This window comes from Patella vulgata, chromosome 5 (genome assembly GCF_932274485.2).
Source record: "Patella vulgata chromosome 5, xgPatVulg1.2, whole genome shotgun sequence".
Classification (NCBI taxonomy): domain Eukaryota; kingdom Metazoa; phylum Mollusca; class Gastropoda; family Patellidae; genus Patella; species Patella vulgata.
In genome coordinates this window covers 59826661-59846036 of record NC_065883.2, presented here as the reverse complement: position 1 = coordinate 59846036, position 19376 = coordinate 59826661, and the positions used below count along the sequence as shown (strand labels likewise).

General features: G+C 32.2%; 1 protein-coding gene across 1 annotated transcript in view; it reads right to left on the bottom strand.

Moving 5' to 3' along the window:
* LOC126822010 (cysteine-rich motor neuron 1 protein) overlaps positions 1-18785 on the bottom strand; it is a 59746-nt gene extending 40961 nt beyond the window's left edge. Inside the window, exon 1 of the mRNA XM_050550726.2 lies at positions 18031-18785. Within this exon, the coding sequence (XP_050406683.1) occupies positions 18031-18343 (313 nt within the window). The 5' untranslated portion in view covers positions 18344-18785. The remainder of the gene's footprint in view (positions 1-18030) is intronic.
* Between the last annotated feature and the right edge of the window lie 591 nt (positions 18786-19376).

Here is a 19376-nt window from a genome sequence, read left to right as displayed (position 1 = left end):
CTTAACAAAGGACAACAATTCACACAATTCATGTCAACAAATATTCTATTTGCTACCTGACCCAGTTCCATTACCAGGTAATTGACTTGTGATATGAATCTATTTGTCAATCAACTGAGCAGGAATATAAATATATTAAAGTTGCAATTTCATATTTTTAAGTTATATTTTTAAAATTTATTAAAATAAAGCCTTAAAATAGATGGTATCTATAAACAGTCCTACCTTGTTAAAGAATAACCCTATTAATCCTATAATTAATTCACTATTGCCAGTTGAGAAATTGGCGAAAATATCATTTTCAACTTCAAATTCAAACGTTTGAAGATAGCTATTCCATGGGGGGGGGGGGGGATAGAAAAACAAGGGAGGTAATTGTGTTATTATTTCCGGGGTCAAAGGATTTTTTAGTAGGAGAATAATACTTATGATCGTATTATAGTGAGTTGACAACCTATTGAGCAAAAGACATAGAAATAATTATGTTTTGACTTTCGTAGAAAATATGAAATTATCGCTTTAACATTTAATAAGGAATATTGAATTCAAGGTACATATCTATGTATGTACATGTACCGAATATCAAAAGTCAAAATTCGTCATTTGGGGAGACTCAAAACACTATTTTTGATACCATACCTGAACCAATATCACATTGAATAGCAATGAATGCTTTAGAAGATTTATCAGTTAAATGACATTCCACACCCAAATACATTGCAAGCTAAGAATCATTATTATTATCAAACACTTATATAGCACATCATTCACAATAGCATTCTGATGTCACTTTATATTCTTTACAATAGAAACATACAAATTTGTAAGATTCATAAAAAGTGCATAAATTCAACTTCAAAAGTTGTAAAAAGACACTTAATAATAAATAATATAAAGATAACATTTACTGGGGAACAAATTTTTTAAAAGCAGATAGAAATAATTGGGTTTTTACACATGATTTAAAAAGTGAGAGATACAGTATTCCTTTGTCTAATAAAAAGTGGGAGCTTATTCCATATAATCTGGTCTTAAAATAAAAAGAAGGTCACTGTTGACGAAGCAATAACCCATCTGATAAAGATCTTACATGAAGTTGTCTAGATGGGCGGTAAATTATTTAGACATTTGTTACATAATAAATTTTTTAAATTAATAACTGATTGTCAATAATAACTCATGATTTTCATTTTATGAAACCTGCAAGAAAGTGACTCATTCTTTCATGTACATCTCCTAACTCAGATTTTCTCAGGCACTCACTCAAAACATCGTCTGGAAATTTGTAGTTTAACAAGAGATTCCCATTGATGAGCTGAGTACCCCTTAATCAATAGAATACATATAGATTAAAAGCAGTTACAAAAAGCAGACAGTCCTTTCAAAATTTGTTCCATATATAACTTAATGAAATATTTCTAGTTTATTACCCTTATCAGATGTGTAGAAAGAAATTACATCTTACTTCTTTTATCTAAATAATATGGGCAAAACAGGTCCTCCCATACATTAATATTATAAAACCAGGTATTATCTACTGTAATACAGCCATTTATATGATATATTTCACACCAGAATGTCTTGTTTCCATTTCTGAACAATTACTTGGTCATAACATGTATGCATGTTTGGCCTGAAGTACTCTGTTTCGTGACCTCCAATATTAATATTCCTAATATTATCCAAAATAAGGTCATTGGTCAATAAAGTGGTCAACATATAAACCTATTGATTATATATCATACTTATATATATATATATATATATATATATATACATTCATTGAAAGAAAACATAAACTAGAGCAATTCATTTTCCAATATTTTGTCAAAACATATGCATCAAAAATCAAAACACAATTGTGTCAATTTTAATTCCATATGCAGAGACCTTTAAACCGGTATGTAAATTATTTAGTTGATATACAGTTTACTATGGTATGGATTTCCAGAAAAAAGTTAACAAAATTGACCAAAGCAAGACTCCATAACAACCCAAATCTGTAAATTTCATGCATAAATTGTGACATGTGTCTCATTTAGTTAAAGCAATTTAAGTTTTGGCCTTTAGCTTTGGGGAATTAAAAATTTAAGACAAATATCCTAAAAACTCAAATTGTTCTGTACTGTATTTCAAACACAGATTAAAACACAGATCCTATTTCGTTTCAATTTTTATAGTTCAACTACACTAGGATCTGGTTGATGGGATTAGCCAATGAAACGATCTATTGCGGTAAGTTCTTCCCGTGCGTTGCACCGAACTGTGAGCATCCTACTAGAAACATCAAAGCTGATTTGTTAGTCAAATGTCTGACGTCATAGGGTCAAAAGGCGCTTGTATGACCCCTGACACGACCTCCCACTTCATCTGGTCAAATCTTCATGTAGTGGAGACCATCAAGTATAAAAATATAAAACCCAATATAGATGTGTATTTTAATCAGATTGATTTTTGCAGAGTTGGTCACATATATGAATCAACAAAACGTTTGCAGCACACATCTGAAAAAATATAACCATCAAGAGGATTACACACCTCCCCAATGACTTTGTCCATTATCCATTACTGTCCCATACAAGCTTTTTAATATACACATTAGCATTGAGGAAAGTGATTGCTTTGTAACTGAACAAAGCCCACAAGAAAATCACAATACTTCTGATATCATTCACAATTAAATTACACACTAGGTTGCTTGTGAATATTGGCCCCTTATGTGGATTGTAGACCCACAAAATAGAATTCATATTATAATATCTGTGTGTGGTTTACCCCTAGACCACCCATTACAGCACTAAAGATATTAGTAGGTGCTTTGTTATATCAGATTTCATTTTGAGTTTATTTGTCCTATTTTACAGTATTCAACAAAAGCAGATCAAGGATGAGAATAAGAGCTTGTAAATAATTCATGTAGTTCAATCTTCAGCACTTCATTCATAATGTTCAAACCAAAAAATTGCCTAACATTATGGCCCTACTGTGTTCTCTGATGTAATGATTTTGAAGTAGATCAAGCAATCAATTGTGCGGATGGTGTTTATTTTATGTGTTCTTTGATACCCCCATTCTGAAGAGCTTAGCTAGAATTTCTAATAACCTTTGATACATACATGTATAATAGTTTTATAATCTATTGTATTGTACTTGGTGCAGTCTTGACGTAAAACTTGACTATTGCAGACTAACATATTCTAGAAAGAAAAAACCATGGACTATGTACGGTCCATGATAAAACTGAGCAAGAAATCTAATACTAGTCAACACATGAACGAACACCTGCATTTCGAAAATCAAAACGTTTCTTTCTTTTAAACTTTCAAAAGAGTCACAAACTGAAACTGATAAGCCTGTATATATATTCAGCAATTACATGTACCAAGTTCAGGAAGCTATTGATATATACAAATTATAACTTTTTGGTAATGATAGGGTGTCCTCTAACCTTTCTGAATACCCAGAAACAAAGAGTTTATCACAGGGGGTATATGATGTACTATAGATATAATAACATTAACGGCCTTGATCAAATAGTACATACATAGATTTAATGATAGAAAATTGACTGTTGATTATTAACTGTAGGGTGGTGTGAGGAGGGTCCTTGTGTAGGGTTTCACAAAGCTTCTTTGTCTCCTGGTGTTATTATGCTATATAATATTACTGACCTCCAGATAATCATTACAGATGAAGGGGTTCATGTAAACAGATGATAATATTCAGACCTATTATTATTTATAATTTGAATGCATGATTTTAACATAGATAAAATCATCCTTAAAATATCTTTAGTGGGTATGGTTGACATGTTATAGTCTTTTCTAAATTATGTAGATTAGTTACATCAGGCGCTATACCGAAACAATCAAACTGCCACCTGGAGTTACCTGTATTAAGATCATAAAGATAATATGTGAATCTCTTGATCCAGTCTATTATTATTGAGATTAATTCAAGCCATCCAAACTAAGGGCGAGCAATGGCTTTTTTCAATTCATATTAGTTAAGGGTGTAAAAAAGAATTCTTATCTTGATTATGAAATCTATTTTCAAGACCACCACATAGAAAAAGTAAATGTGATAGTAATACAGAGAGTAGTAGGCCCCTACACTTTATTAAGGCGTCAACAGGGACAACTTTTATGTAAAGTGAATAAGTTCAAAATTTATTAAGCTCCTAAATGTGTCCTATCAAATTCTGTTTCTATTACATGATATTGATAAGCTATTCAATACATATTCCACAAAATGAATCTTGGATTTCAATCATAGATTGGAATGAGAAACTTATAAAATAGTCATAAATATTTAAAACAGACGTAATTTGAATCGAGCAGTTTCGTAGTCTGTATGAAGTCAGTCTATCAGCAATGCTAACAAAGCAATCTCATTAATTGATAAATAAAAAATGAGCAGTGATAATGTTTGATTGTACAGGTGTAGAAATTTGTCATTTTATCACCTCTCCCAGCTTCTTCATTAACACCTGTCCAGTCACCTATATTGTTCATATCTCCATCAGATGATAACTTGTCAATCAAATGTCACATTCTAGTTGAACATGTTGATAACAACCAGTCATGAATGGAATTTGCTCTTTAATTTACCTAAATCTAATTGATCAATAATCTAAAACATTTAATAATTTTGTAAATATGGTATTATCAAGTATTTACAACACAGATGTTTGACCAATTAGTATTTTTGTGTATGAGCTGAATTCTTACTTAGTGTATGGTTAGTGTTATATTTGATCAATTCTGTCTTGACAGCCATTTTTGTACTAAAGTTCTCTGCTCCCCCTTCAAATGACATTAATTCAGACTTTAACCAAAGAAAGCGTAATATTAGGTTTGGCTCTGGCCCCATTGGGACTCAAAAAGTTGTACTCATTTACACTAGCAGTATCTGTTCTCGGCATGGTGTGGAACTGTTCAGAGAAAAGTTCATTTGTCATGCATGAATAACATGTAAGGTTATCATTAGTATTTAACGCATGCGCATGTCTGGGCATGTCTCGGCAATATCAGTTTACACTACTAAAAATTTGCGGAATGAATCCGCAGGTTTCATCCTGGTAGTGTGAAGGCGGTATTTAAAACTGGACGAGTTTAACAACAACAACAATAAAATTAGGAAAACAAAATCCAGTGTTGAAAATAGGGAATAAATCTTAGCATATCCTTTGAGACAATCTACATGAGTTGATTTTACCGAGATAAGAAGTGAAACAGTTTGGGCAGTTGGAGATTATAATCTGATATAAAATGACATATCTGAAATTCTGTAGACATGTTTTAATATAGATAAGTACATGATCGATACTGATTAGATAATATATAAACATATACAATGTACAAGTAAACAATCTTATCTATTTAAATAAAGGATTGGAAACCTAGTTTATTGATACATACCTCCATATTAATATTACATAGTAAAACATAAGAGATTTATGATTCACAGATATGGTATTCCTAATTGCTTAAAAAAAATCCTTCTTACAGTTGCTGATAATCATTTGTATTTTTCTTACAATATCGAAATGTACTCCAATTGGTATAACATAAGAAAACTTAATTTTCAATTCATCATAACTTTGTAAATACTAAACGGAATTGAACCATTTTGGACGGATATTTCTTTCAGAAAGTTCATCTTTCACAATATTGTAGTTTTCAAAGGAATAAAACAAAAGTTTGGTTTCACTTCTTTTAGTATCGTGGCAAAGCTAACTTAGAAAGGTTTTAAGATTCCAATTTGATTTTGATCAGAATTAAAGTACCTATTGAATAATTCTGTTAGCAATTCAGCATTAAAACAGACCATGGAACAATTAGTAAATCATTCAGGTATTGTGATGCTTTAAATTAGTGTTATTTCTGAGGTAAAAAAAACTTAAATAAGTGTCTTGGAATAATGAAAGTAAACTACTTGAGTAGTCTTCAGGATTTACATTTTCTTCTTCTTTGTGAAAGCAAATATCAGTATCAGCAATCAGCTTCACATAGTAAACCTGCTTCAAAATCTACTTGTTCTATATCCCGTTCACAAGGTACTGTCACATCACTATTGTTTCTAAGATTACATGCAAATTTAAAGGAGATTTTAGAAACAGTAGATAATGAAATGATTTCACAAGTATTTGTAATGTGTATCTAGAATTTCTAGACCACTTGATACATTCCCAGAAACAATCAACAAGATAACACCACCCAAACAAAAAACTTCTTCAAAGTTCAGGTAAATAATGTTCAAATTTAAACTCTTCACAGGGTCAAACAATCACAAAACACTCCAAACCCTGTATCCGCTTTCTTGTAATTAAAAAGTCCTAGAAAATAACATTCAAATAAAGAAGAAAAATAATTACTGTTGCTAACAATTACTGACTGAGAAAGTTGGGTCACAGCTATAAATTTCAATTTTTTTTCACTTAAACTGAAAAGGTATTCTTTTATTTAAAAAAACACATGACAGCTTGGGAAATTGGGGTCTAAATCAGCAAATGTCAAAATATCGGCATTTGTAGGTGAAGAAATTTGAATATATTTGTATCCTATTGAAACCTTATAAGATAAATACTACAAAAAGCACTACCAGTACTTTGTGATGACATTTAGATTTTGAAGGTTACATTATATGTACCCTATGTGCACTAAATGTAACTTCTTGACAAATTGAAAGTCAACTGAAGGTGCATATGGAGACTGATTTGTATAATAAACACTACATTGAATAAGAATGGGGCTATGATAATGGTACCCTAGACTGCATAGAATGATTATTGACTTTCATCAGTTACTGTTAGTAAAACTGATCTCAGCTTAAACATATCAATTGATTTTAACAATCAACACTACAGGTTTGGAACAAAATAATGAATAAGAAGGGGGCTACATACTCAGAATGGTACATGTACCTTAGATCGAGTCATTGTTGACTTCATCAGTTAAGGTAAATTGATCACAATTTAAAAGGGTACATGACAATTCATCCCCTGAGAATATTCGTACTCTGACAATTTGTACCATGGGACTATTCAACACTGGATAATTCGTTCCCGAGGACATTCATTCCCGGTAAATTTGCCCCCTAGGACAAATGGAGGAAGAAATTAGTAGTCCCCACTCTTCCTGCCTGAAGGCTACTATTTTCTGCCAATTCAAAAACCCTTCGGTGGAGGTTGTGTGGGGGCTGGGTGCGTGCATTCTATTTAACCCCAATCCTTTCAATATTCCATCATAGATCAATTGAATTCATAGTGGAAAACCATTTAAACATATGATCCTTTTTATAGAACTGTAAGGCGTTTGGCAAAAGCTATCCACTGGTGTTTTGAGTGACAAAAACGTGATGAAGCCACCAGGATGGAACAATAACCATGCAGATGCTATGTCTTCTATTATCACAACATGTTAAAACCAATGTAAAACTAGCATCAAAACTGAGTTTTAGGATAAAAAGTAAAGATTACCCGGTTATTCAGTTTTTGATAATGGATCTACCATTATTGTTGTCTGGGGACAATTGTCCATGGGGATGAGTTGTTCGGGAATGAAAAGCCCTAGGGGACTAATAGTCCTTGGACGAACTGTCCGGGGATGAATTGTCCTTAGGGATGAGTTGTGTAGGGATGAATTGTCCTTAGGGATGTGTTGTCCTAGAGTCAGTTTAAACATATCATCATGGACAGAGTACAACATATGAGGGATAAATAGATGAAAGATCAATATTTGTTTGATGGCAGGTATTTCTTTCAGCAATGTTTGTACTACCATCAAATTTTGATAGTTGTATTGACTATTGTCTCTAATCTGTCAACAGTTTACTTGTGGGTGGTACATATTACATGATGTACTGAGCCATTTTGGACCATGGGCTAATTAACCACACTTTGATGATCTTCACCATTTCACATACCAAAAAAAAGATCAAAAAATTACATTTTTTTTTAATGACACATACAATAAGCTCTAGCTTTCTTTAAACATTCATTTTCATTTACAATGAATACAACAAACTCTGGCAAGAAGACCCCCTCCTACATATATTTAGTTGGACAGATTGTTAAAATGAGGTTAAAACATACACGATTTGTTAAGTAAGTATGGTTTAAGTAGACACAGCTAGCCATAGGCCAAATAACTTGATCTTATCACAGAGAATTATTGAATTGTAAACGTCAAAACATAAATACAGGTTAAAGTCAACCCTTTATCTGTTTTTATTATTAGCCCAATGGACAACATAAAACTGATAGTATGCTTCAATACCATATGTAGATGTGAGAATGACCATTTGACAAGTGGTCAATAAGACATTCTATATCTGATGGTTATATTATGTTTTCTTTTCTATATTGTTGACAGGTTTACTGGTCAACACAAACCCGCTTGGTGTCACCAGGGATTACAGGATCTTAGCCCCTCTACAAGTACAACCATAAGCTATTTGATTTATGAACAATAATTGCTTCAATCAGCTGAGTCCTATTTAATGCCCATTTAATTGACTTGAACCGGTAACAAATCTTATTATGGAGACTAAATACAGAAGTAGAAATAAAGAGTCAGGAAAATAAATCATAATGCGATGTCAGTCTCTTTTTGTCAATAGATTTATTCATGCTTATAAAGATTATAGAACAATAAGCTGATTTGCATTAGCTGTTAATTTGTTCACTGACATTCTTATTTCTAGCAGGTGTCCAGTCATTGATTTATATGGTTGGACGACAAATTGGTCCATTTCTCATAAACCTGACACGTTACAGATAGAGGTCCAATTTCCACTGAAAATGTGAGGTCAAAATACAGCAATGACATAGCTTTTACCTTGCTTTATTGTCGAATGACTTGTGTTTCGACGGAAATGTCTTGTTCCAGAATCACATATTGCCTCGATAAATCAGACATTTAATAAAGCATTGAGTAAATGCCGAATAAGATAAAGCCAGGTCCAATCATTTCTGGCTTGAAAAGGCTTCATTCTCGTCCCAGAAAAATTTATGAACCATTCAGTCCTGGTTTGGAGCTACACGTATCTTGAAGCTACATTTTGTCCCGAGTGGAAACGCTACTAAAGGCATATACTAAGGCTTGAATATTTGCAATGTTGAGAATTTTAAATTCATTTTCTTTCTTGAAATTTAATTTGAAAGAAAATGAATTTGAACTATCCAGATATCTTAGAAGTGTAATTCACATAACTTTCCAGACAACTGAACAAATTGGCTCCCTTCACTGCAATCTCCAAGAGGCTATCAAGTTTTAACATCATACTGGCAAATCGAAAATTTATTACAGGTACATGTATTCTGATCATCAGTATTCAACAATGAAAATATCTACAATCTTGTTATCACCAACTTATTGAGATCCATATCAGGCAAAGTACTTTTTATTTATATAAAAGTAAACAAATCATACATGTCAGTTTTTAACAAAAGAAATAAAATTAGTGATAAGAATGACAGCTGTCATAATATACATTTTTTTACATACAAGATCAGACATATCAATTTTTGGCCACCCATATCATGTTTCATACCGACAAATAAAATCAACAACATGCTTAGTCCATATCTACATGTATGCAAATCACCATAAACGACATTTCTTTATTAAGAGGATGACTGTTTAACTAAAAGATACATTATGGGGATTAGATAAAGAGCTGGTAGTTCTCACTATTAATTAAAAACTAGATAATGTAAAGGGAATTTGCTGATTGAATTTTGGGCCTTGCCTCGATCATCATTACTAAATTCAATAAGATAAAAAACATGGTCTCAATTATCCATTTTTTGATTTAATCAGAAGCAGCAGACCGGGTTCTAATCCAGTAAATATCGCAGGCTTGCGATGCCATCGAGAGTTGATTATGGTCTGGATAAGTTAATTAATGTCTAATTAATAATTTAGATAACATTTCAGGCCTAAAGAAAAACCTGCAATTGGCAGATTTAGCTTGTTAAAGTAACTTGACATCATAAATAATTATCATCGATCAATTCCCTTTCAGAAAGCTATATTTACTAACAATCAAACAACATTCTGTATTGTTGTCTTTGACAATGGCAGTTGCCATGCTTGCACGATTATTTGCAATGCATATTTTTTAAAGAATGAGATGGTTTTCAGTATAAATTTTTTCACAATGAAATATTGTTCCGATTTCGAATGACAGCTGATCACAAAATAAAAACTAAGACCAAGCTGAATAAAACACTTCTAATTCAGGTACAAGATGGTGAGCGTAGACATTGCTCACCATGACACTATTAGGTCTGAAATTGAAGTCATACATTAAATGACCACCTTTTGACCATTAGAAATAACCTTTTTGTCCAAATAATAAGATTTAACTAGGTCAATAGGAGGAGGAGGAAGATATGTTGTCGGATACATACTGAGATAGTTTGTAGCATTGAGACTGGACAAAGTAAACCTCATTAATTGGGCAAGCTGTGTAAAGGAGTTGTATTAAAAGTATTTGTAATGTGGTAATGAAAGGCAAGAAGCTGATAAAGATCTTGTTTGAGATGTTTAACACTGGTAGTTATTATGTCAAGTACATCCGACCACTGGGTCAGCCTCTTAAAAAACACCAGGTAATGCCTGCTACCTGTCACGATCCCGAAATCTAGGTGACTAATGAATGAATTGGGCTGGATAAGGTTAATTAACTGGTGACCTCTATTACATTTTGGAGGTTAGCGTATGATCCCCCACCGTTTTTCAAAGAAATAATATAACTACTACGTCTCACCGCACCCCTCCCCATGACCAATAATAATCCCCGTTCTACCACCTGTATTGCATTTTTATTGTAATCTGTGATTGAAGTAATACACAAAACAATAGAACAAGAACAAAGCCTTTACTATTGTGTGACATTTAGCATTTATTTGGCTGCCAAAGTCACAGTATTCTGTTAAGTCAGATATTCTGATTTGGAAATCACCCAAAGTAAGTACAGTCTGTCCATTTTTTCTGTAGCCATGATAAATAAACAGCTGAACATGTATCTTTAGTTTACACAAGATGTCATTCTTGTTGATTACTTTAATCTCTTAATCTTTCATTTGATACAGATACATATCATCTGCTTTTAAATTAAAAGTCAAAGTACAGCAGAAATTATTAACAGTCATAAGATATTCAATTACAAATATTTTGTTTAGCTTAGTAAAGTGAACTTTCCAAATAAATGAAAACTGGTATCTGGTGTTCAAATAAGAATAAGTCAATGTTGCCTCATGCAAGACACTTATCAGAGCTAATTGGAGTGACAGTTAGAAGGCAACACTACTTTATAGATGATAAAATCAAGCTGAATAATTCAGTTGACATTCTTCTTAAGTTGTTTTTTCAATTGTATTCTCATAGTTGAACTTAAATATTAAGTGGCTGTGTTACCTGTTGATATTAATATCAAAATTGACTTTTAAACTGAATAATTAAAGTAACAATCAACCACATGTCAACATCATTACAGGTACATAATCAATCAATTCTCATATACCAAATAAAAAATTTGTAGCTGGAAGATTTTTTAAGTGATTTTTTTTATCAGATCAATTATTGTTCGTACTTGAAGTTGTCAAATAATGATGGATTTGGTCTAAAAAAATTAAGCTAATTCATCAGTTTCACATAGTTATCTGTCATAACTTAAGTATATCTTATATTAATATAAGTGATAGAATGATATTTAGAGCACATGCTAGTACATCATCTGATAATTATTTACATACTTCATTACCTACATCATTTGAGATTCTATACATTTTTAATTCTTTAATAAGATACTAATAAAAGGGTACAATGACCACATTCTGAAAAAGGTTTAGGCCTACTTGTAAACTTATCTGAATAACCGTAGCTGCAAATTTTGACTAAACTTGTCTTTCCAAATCAGAAATTCACGAACTTGACCTCTGTAGTATATGCTTTGTCAGGTATTATACAATGTATACTACATTTAGTTGGAAAGTGTTAAAAGGAATTCCAGGGATCATCAACCTCTTCAGGTTTTCACTGATTCTTTTTACAGATGAAAATTGTATTCACAAATTCAAAAAAAAAGTATTTTAATGAGAAAATATGACCAAAGGCAATATGATCATCTAGTCCAGGAAAGGAATGTTTACACATAATGTTACTAAATGTGAAAAGGGTTATTCATATAGTTAAAATAAGAAGTGGATATTGAATCAATGGAATAATAACAAACTCTTCTTGTATTTAAATCATTTGGGTAAATTTCTATCTTCAGTATTTACAATGAACATTTTTTACATATCTGTGCTGTGTATCTTGTATTTTCATATTCAAACAAATCCGATTCTAACTCTACATGTACCCACACCACTTACCCACATTCAGAAAAGTCCCAGTTCTCTTCTACTTTACGGTCAAGTAACAGTGTATTGTTTTTATTGATCTATATTTATTTTTAAAAACATTACTCTGCATACCTCTGGGCCCCTCTAGGCTTCGGGCCCCTGGACAAGTATCCCAGCTGTTCCCCCCTACCCCATACACCGGCCCTGTGTAGGTGTGCCAATTGTTATAATATATACTTAGCTAATAATTGATAAGAATACAACCAACTGATCTTTTTATAATGTAAGCAATTCGCCACTTATACTTTACTGCCAAGATTTCTGATAACAGTCATTTAGTCAACTTTTTTAACAAATAAGAGTTTTAAAAGCTGCCAAACAATCAAAACATTAGTTAACTCATGTTCTATATATGTTGAGGTTTTTAATTGTTTTAAAATTGTACAAAACTATACTTGTATATTATGGATAGGCACTGTAGGAAGCTAGAAAAACTTGTTTTTCTTATTGTCATGATTACTATGAATTAGTCTACTTATTTAAATCAAATGAACATGTATTCCATCTTATTAGCACTTGTCAATGTCAGATGGCGCAATAACAAACTTGTTTTGAAAATTTACAAGATATTGTCCATGAGAACATAAGAAACAACACTCATTAATAAGCCACTTACTTATTCTAAATGCTTATACAACACAAACGTACTAGATATCCCTGATCAATCAAAATTACTTTCTCTACAATATATTCCTTATGTTCTACATTATTGTGTCTGTTTAAAGATATGTTCCCTCAAGCATAATTGGGTCAACTGTTTGAGCCACCTTAAGTGCAATACATTAAATTTGTAGATTGTTAAAAGAGTTTCCATTGTAACAAATATATTTTTTCTGGCAGTTTGAGTATGTTTTCTAATAGATGGTTCTGTGTTTAGCAATGCAATTGTGAAGGAAGAGGAAATACATCTTTATATTTATTAGAAATTTCAATTGGTAGACCAACGTCATGTATGTATGGGTGCCAAAGAAGATGAGCGAGGATCATTTGGCCGGTTAATAGCTGTTCTGATTAATCCAATCCATCAAAAAAGTCTCCTTTTTGGTCAGTAACCTATGATAACACACAAAACCTAACCTACCATCACAAACTACATGTACAGCATGTAATAAGATAAGAATTAAATTACTATACATGTTAACACCAATGTAATGAGCCCAGCACTTCAAACATAGGACAGTGCACTTTCAAAATGTTCTTGGGTCAATAAGCATCTAATAATGGTAAATGAACACTCCAAAAATCCTTTTAATAGAAGACCTAATTTTTTGTTCAAAGAGCAGCAAATTTCTTAATAGATGTTGAGATGATTATAGAGGTTATGATGTAGATACAGCTGTGTAATTGACACTGACACAAAGACGACTCAAGTACATGTATGGCATAACAAAATCAAAACTGTGTTTACAGGCCCCTTTTTTGAAAATGAGTTTTCGTGTGGACATAGTTGAAATTCTTGCCATTACTGTAAGTATTGTGTTGGGTATTATGTTTTAGTCAGCTGTGCTTCAATGACATGATATTGTATGTTATGTTATATTGTATAGTATTTAAGGTGTTTAGAGTGTTGTATTTAGGTTATACACCTGATGGGTACATTGTTATTGCTGGTGTTCAACTATGTTTATCTTAACATACCTTTAGTAAAAGGACAACTTTTTAAAGCAATTACTGAATAATAGATCCAACTAGATTAGAATTCGGGAGGGGGCAAGGAATGTTTAATTTTAATTAAGATATTGTCTTTGATACATTTTTTTTAAAAAAAATGACCTTTTCTTTATTTGTGAAGAAATCATAAGACAATTTAATATACCAATATTTTAAATTAGAATTTTAACAACACAATTCATCTAATAATAAACAATGATTCATACAAACGAGTTTAGGATTCACATTTCTATGAATAGTCAACATTAGCAACGAAAAAAAAATATGTAACTAGTTGACAACTATCTAGTTTTATTGATATGAATTTGGCACCATGACAAAATTACTGAATCAGATTGGTATATGACTAATCTGTAAACATTGACAGCTGATTCAAAATTAATTATAGTTATCGCTAACTTAAATTAATTTCTATACATGTATTGCCAGAAACCATTGCCTTTTAATTACTCAAACATGTATATTACATGTATAATACACATATTAAATATGTACTTATAATTTTTTTTTTATCAAAAAGCCATAATCCATAAAGGACAATAATTAGATGACAGTGTCATAATGTGCTATTTTTGGTCCAGTGTACAAAAAGAGAATTGATAACTGATTAACATAAAAAATAAAGTATAGAATAGCATAATTGCAGCAGTTTTTTACTAATTATAGATTCTTTTTGGCCCAATTTGTTGATGGTGAAAATAAACTCAGCTATATGTATATACATGTATATCTTAACACTGGCTTTTTCTGTGGAGCTAAATCTTGTCTTTCTGAATTTCCCACAGAGGCTCAGTACTATCTGAAGGACTGTATGAGGCTTGTTTGATATTTACAAACAAATGTATTATACAAAAGGACAAACGTAAAACATTATCAGGAACCTACAGTTTAGTAAATGGTAACATATGCACCAAAGTATTAAAACAGAAGTTTGGCCTGTTTGAAATATAAATTCAATTTGTTTAAAAATATGTCTAGCCAAAACCACCTGTATATATGTACATAAAGTACATAATATATGTAATGAACCAATCTAACCATGACATAACTGGGTGTGACAAAATACAGCAATATGAAAGTCTATAGGATATGCTTACCAAATATGGATTTTTTTTCTAACTCTACATGTAGCATAGTTAAAGTAAACAATATTATTGTATACAATATACATGTACTTCATATTCAATTTTAGCATGAATGTTATTGCAACCCAATTTTATCTGAGTTAATACACAAAATATAAAGCACTTATTTTAGTAGAAAGTTGTTCAAATCCGCTACTGTATCAATATAAAAATACAAACTGGTGTGAATATTACTCAAATAAGGGTAAAAAGAACTATCAAATCATTTTCGACTGGTGACTAACATCATTCCATACCAGAACTCTGACCCTTTTTCTCAGCATGCAATACAGGTACAGTAATGTGAGTGATGGACAGATGTGGCTAGTCTTTAGAATCTATCCACCACCAATAAAAACTATATTAAAGTAGGTACATCCAGTACTTCAAGTAAGGTATAGTGTTGGAAAAAATTTATGGACAGATTCACATATCACCCACGACTCTCCTACATGCCTATAGCTTATATGAGTAGACCTATCAAATATATCCATAGTTATTCACATCAAATAATCAATGTCAAATATAATATACATTACAGCAGTTAAATGAAAGACAGAATCATTTTATTTTAAAAGTGACATTTTGCTTATCGACTTATCTCATCTTTTCATATCCTGTTCTAATAATAATCAATGTATCAAAAATGGGTTATCAAAAAATAAATACAATATCTTCTGCTTAGACTTATATTAGTCAATAAAAGTACAGCACAAACATGAGTACAATATACATTTGAAGTGTTTTTCTTACATAAATCCAGTATAGAATTGTGTTGGGGCTTTATTTTTGGGGGTAAAACTTTATCTTCAAGCAAAATGTGCAGTATTGCAAAAAAACAGCTGTATTTGCTTTCTATAAATGTTCTCATAACAAAATATTGTTTAAACTAATTGCATTCCTTTAGAAAATAAATGAAACTTAACTAAAAAAGTAATTTGTATTGAAATAACTTCGAAGTATGCTGGCTAATGGCTATGCAGTAAATTTAGAAATAAAAATAATAATTAATCTTTAGCGTTTGTCTTGACAAAGTTACCAGTAACAATCATAAAGATGATTCCACTAACATTTGCAGAAACCATTCCAATTATGTGAAAATGATTGAACACTATATAGCATTACAGTTAATCAAACAAAAGTTGATTAGTCACTGTGAGATATGTGATTACAGTCTAATCACTTTTGTGCAACTGGGAGTTTGTAAACTGCCATTTTAATTCCTTCAGGCAATTGCCCTATCACACTCCTCATTGATTTTATGGCCAATTTAGATGTTTATCAAACACACAACTGACAACCCAAGGATCTAATATGTGAGTGCTGCATTCTCCTCTTTCAATAGCCCCTTAACCCCTTTAATACATGCCATTTATTGACTGATGTAATCATTATATTATATTAACTAGTTAGAACAACCCCAATCACTTCATCATTGATGGTTAATAAATGTAATGATAACTACTTTGACGGATGTAATTTGTGGGCTTTTATGCAATATTGATAGGGCAAAGAAACCATAAACACTTTCATTAACAACTTATTAATTAACTACTTTATGTTTCTGTTAAGCTGAAATATCCAGTTGTTCTTGGGGAGAAAGGGTGCAGCGCCTCAAATAGTGAATGCACTGAAAAGTCAAGACGCTCTCCTTTGAAATATATTTCAATATGCAATTTCAGTATAATTATATAGTGAAATCATCATTGAATTAGATTTGAATAAGCGATAAATAAGTATCTAAAAATAACATACACCTACATGTACAACATATTCTCAGTGAATACTTATTCATCATTGTTTATTCCTATTGCCTATTTGGCTGGAATATCCACATTTAATGGTAGCACCTGACTGGTTATTCTTACTTATTTAGCAATTATCTTAAATTTTCATGGCATCATTCTTATTAGCTGACATTTTTTTCGGTTATTCAGGAAATTTCATTGGCAAAAATAATTCCAAATATATCCGGTTATCATCAATAAAAGTAAGCATAAAATGCATTAAGCCTGTCATGTTAGAAATAGTTCTTAATGGAGAAAAATGAACAAAAAATCTCCATTTTCATAACTGAAACGTCTTTCATGTTTGAATGACATCCCTCCAAGTACGCAGTTTGGCAATTTCCCAAAAGATTTGGTCAGCGAAGAGATACGAAACAAGTGGTTAACAGACGGCTAAGAAATTACACTTTTATTTATAATCTTACATTATAACAGGAATAACGTGCTAACTTGTTCATTTTCTGGGCTATAACTCACACTTCCATCAACAAAATGTTATATCTTGGTCAAACTAACAAAAATACTTCAGTCACGCCGAAACGTTTTGGGGAAAAAATGTTATTTTCACGCAGCGCCTTGCCATTAACACATCAGGTATGATTTTGACAACGCGTGAAGACATTCAAGTAAATCAAATTTTACAAGTACAATACGAAGTTCCACAAATATGTTCAATGACATTTATATGTGTACATTTTAACTTCAATTATCTAAATGGAAAATGATATAAAAACGGAAACCATGTCAAAAACTATTTTACTCCATTATTTAGGACAATTTTAACGTTGTGTAGGTGTATGTTCTAATACTGTATACCCTCGTTTCCCCTGCTTTATATTGTGGAACATCACTAGAGATACATTGTGTAAAAATAACGCTGAAACTTGTCGACCGATCCAAGAATTTACCCGAGCGTTCATCAATTGCCGTGAAATATCACCCATCCACTTAACTTTTACCTGGGCGTTATGAGAAGTGAGACATGTCATTACGTAAAATAGACCACAGTAAAACATTATATTCTATTTCTTACCTTTGCAAATACCTTCTTCTTGCCCCGTAATGGCCTGTCCAACTTTGGGCGAAATATAACATCGCAAATTATCAGCACACTTGCCTAGCAATCCAAAATTTCCACCACAACTTTCATTGACTAATTTAGCACACACATTACAGCAATTACAAATTCCTTTGGTAAACCCGCCTGGGCAATCCTTGGGGTCGGGTGAGCATAACTCCGGATCGCAAACTCCACAACTCAAAGCACTGACAGAATAATTGCGAAGTATTAGTGACAGTCCTACACTTAACAGAACAAGTAACCCGCTCGAACTTTGAGTGATCATGCCGTCATCTAAATTGAAACGGACTAAAAACCTTTATCCAGCACGAAATTCTGAAAACTTAAACAGGACGCACCTTACAACCAACATTTTCCACCGGTGCGACATCACAACTAAATTCACTGAGCTTATCTTGAAAACAAAATGCTGTCTGCTCGCACAACTAATTTTGTTTCCGGTGTTTGAGAAGTCATCCGGGTAACTAGTTTAGGCGCGCGCTACCGCTAGGGGTCTCAATGCTTCGTGAGTTGCCTGCCAAGAGAAAGTAACGCCCCTGAAAGTTTAGTTGACAGGTAGATGTCGAAGTGAAATTTCAGTCTAACATTCAGTCTAACAGCGAACGAACCTTATATTAACCGAACACAGCAGCTTTTAACGATCGCATATAGTGTACTCAGAGCAGTGTTATCTAGCCGAATGTTAGGCTATATACAGTGACTTGTGTTCATCGAACAAATAATACGCACCGACCGCTTACCTGTAATCCATGAATGACAGGTGTGAAGGCAATACATTATATTCGCCGCCCTTGTATCTAGCCCAGTCATGTGACATTTTCATGTGTAAGCTACGCGTGGTAAAAAATTCAAAAGCATACAGAATACCTAATTGTGTATTACAAAAAGTTTTGCAATCACTTTCTCTTTTTGCGTAAATACAGTTGCGTCAGTTTCCTAACCTTTCGTTTCGATTTCTAACTCACAGCGTGGTATTTTTTAGAAGAGACTCTTATCAATTTTGATTAAAATAACCCCCAAAAAACAAGAGCGCGGATATTTTTGTGAATTGCCATTGATGTCCATACAAAACATATCAAATTCATATTAGCGCTGTACATTTATTTATGATATCAAATGACCCTTTATCAGACCATAGTTTACTCGGAATGTGCCGTGGCACATTTGTGTCATAACATGTACAACAATATAGGCCAATCGACAATTATAAACAACTGCTTATCTATGTATATGTTAAAGATGATATCGGGCTATTAAGTTGGGAAAATGATCATTGTGAAAGAGAACAATTGCAAAGA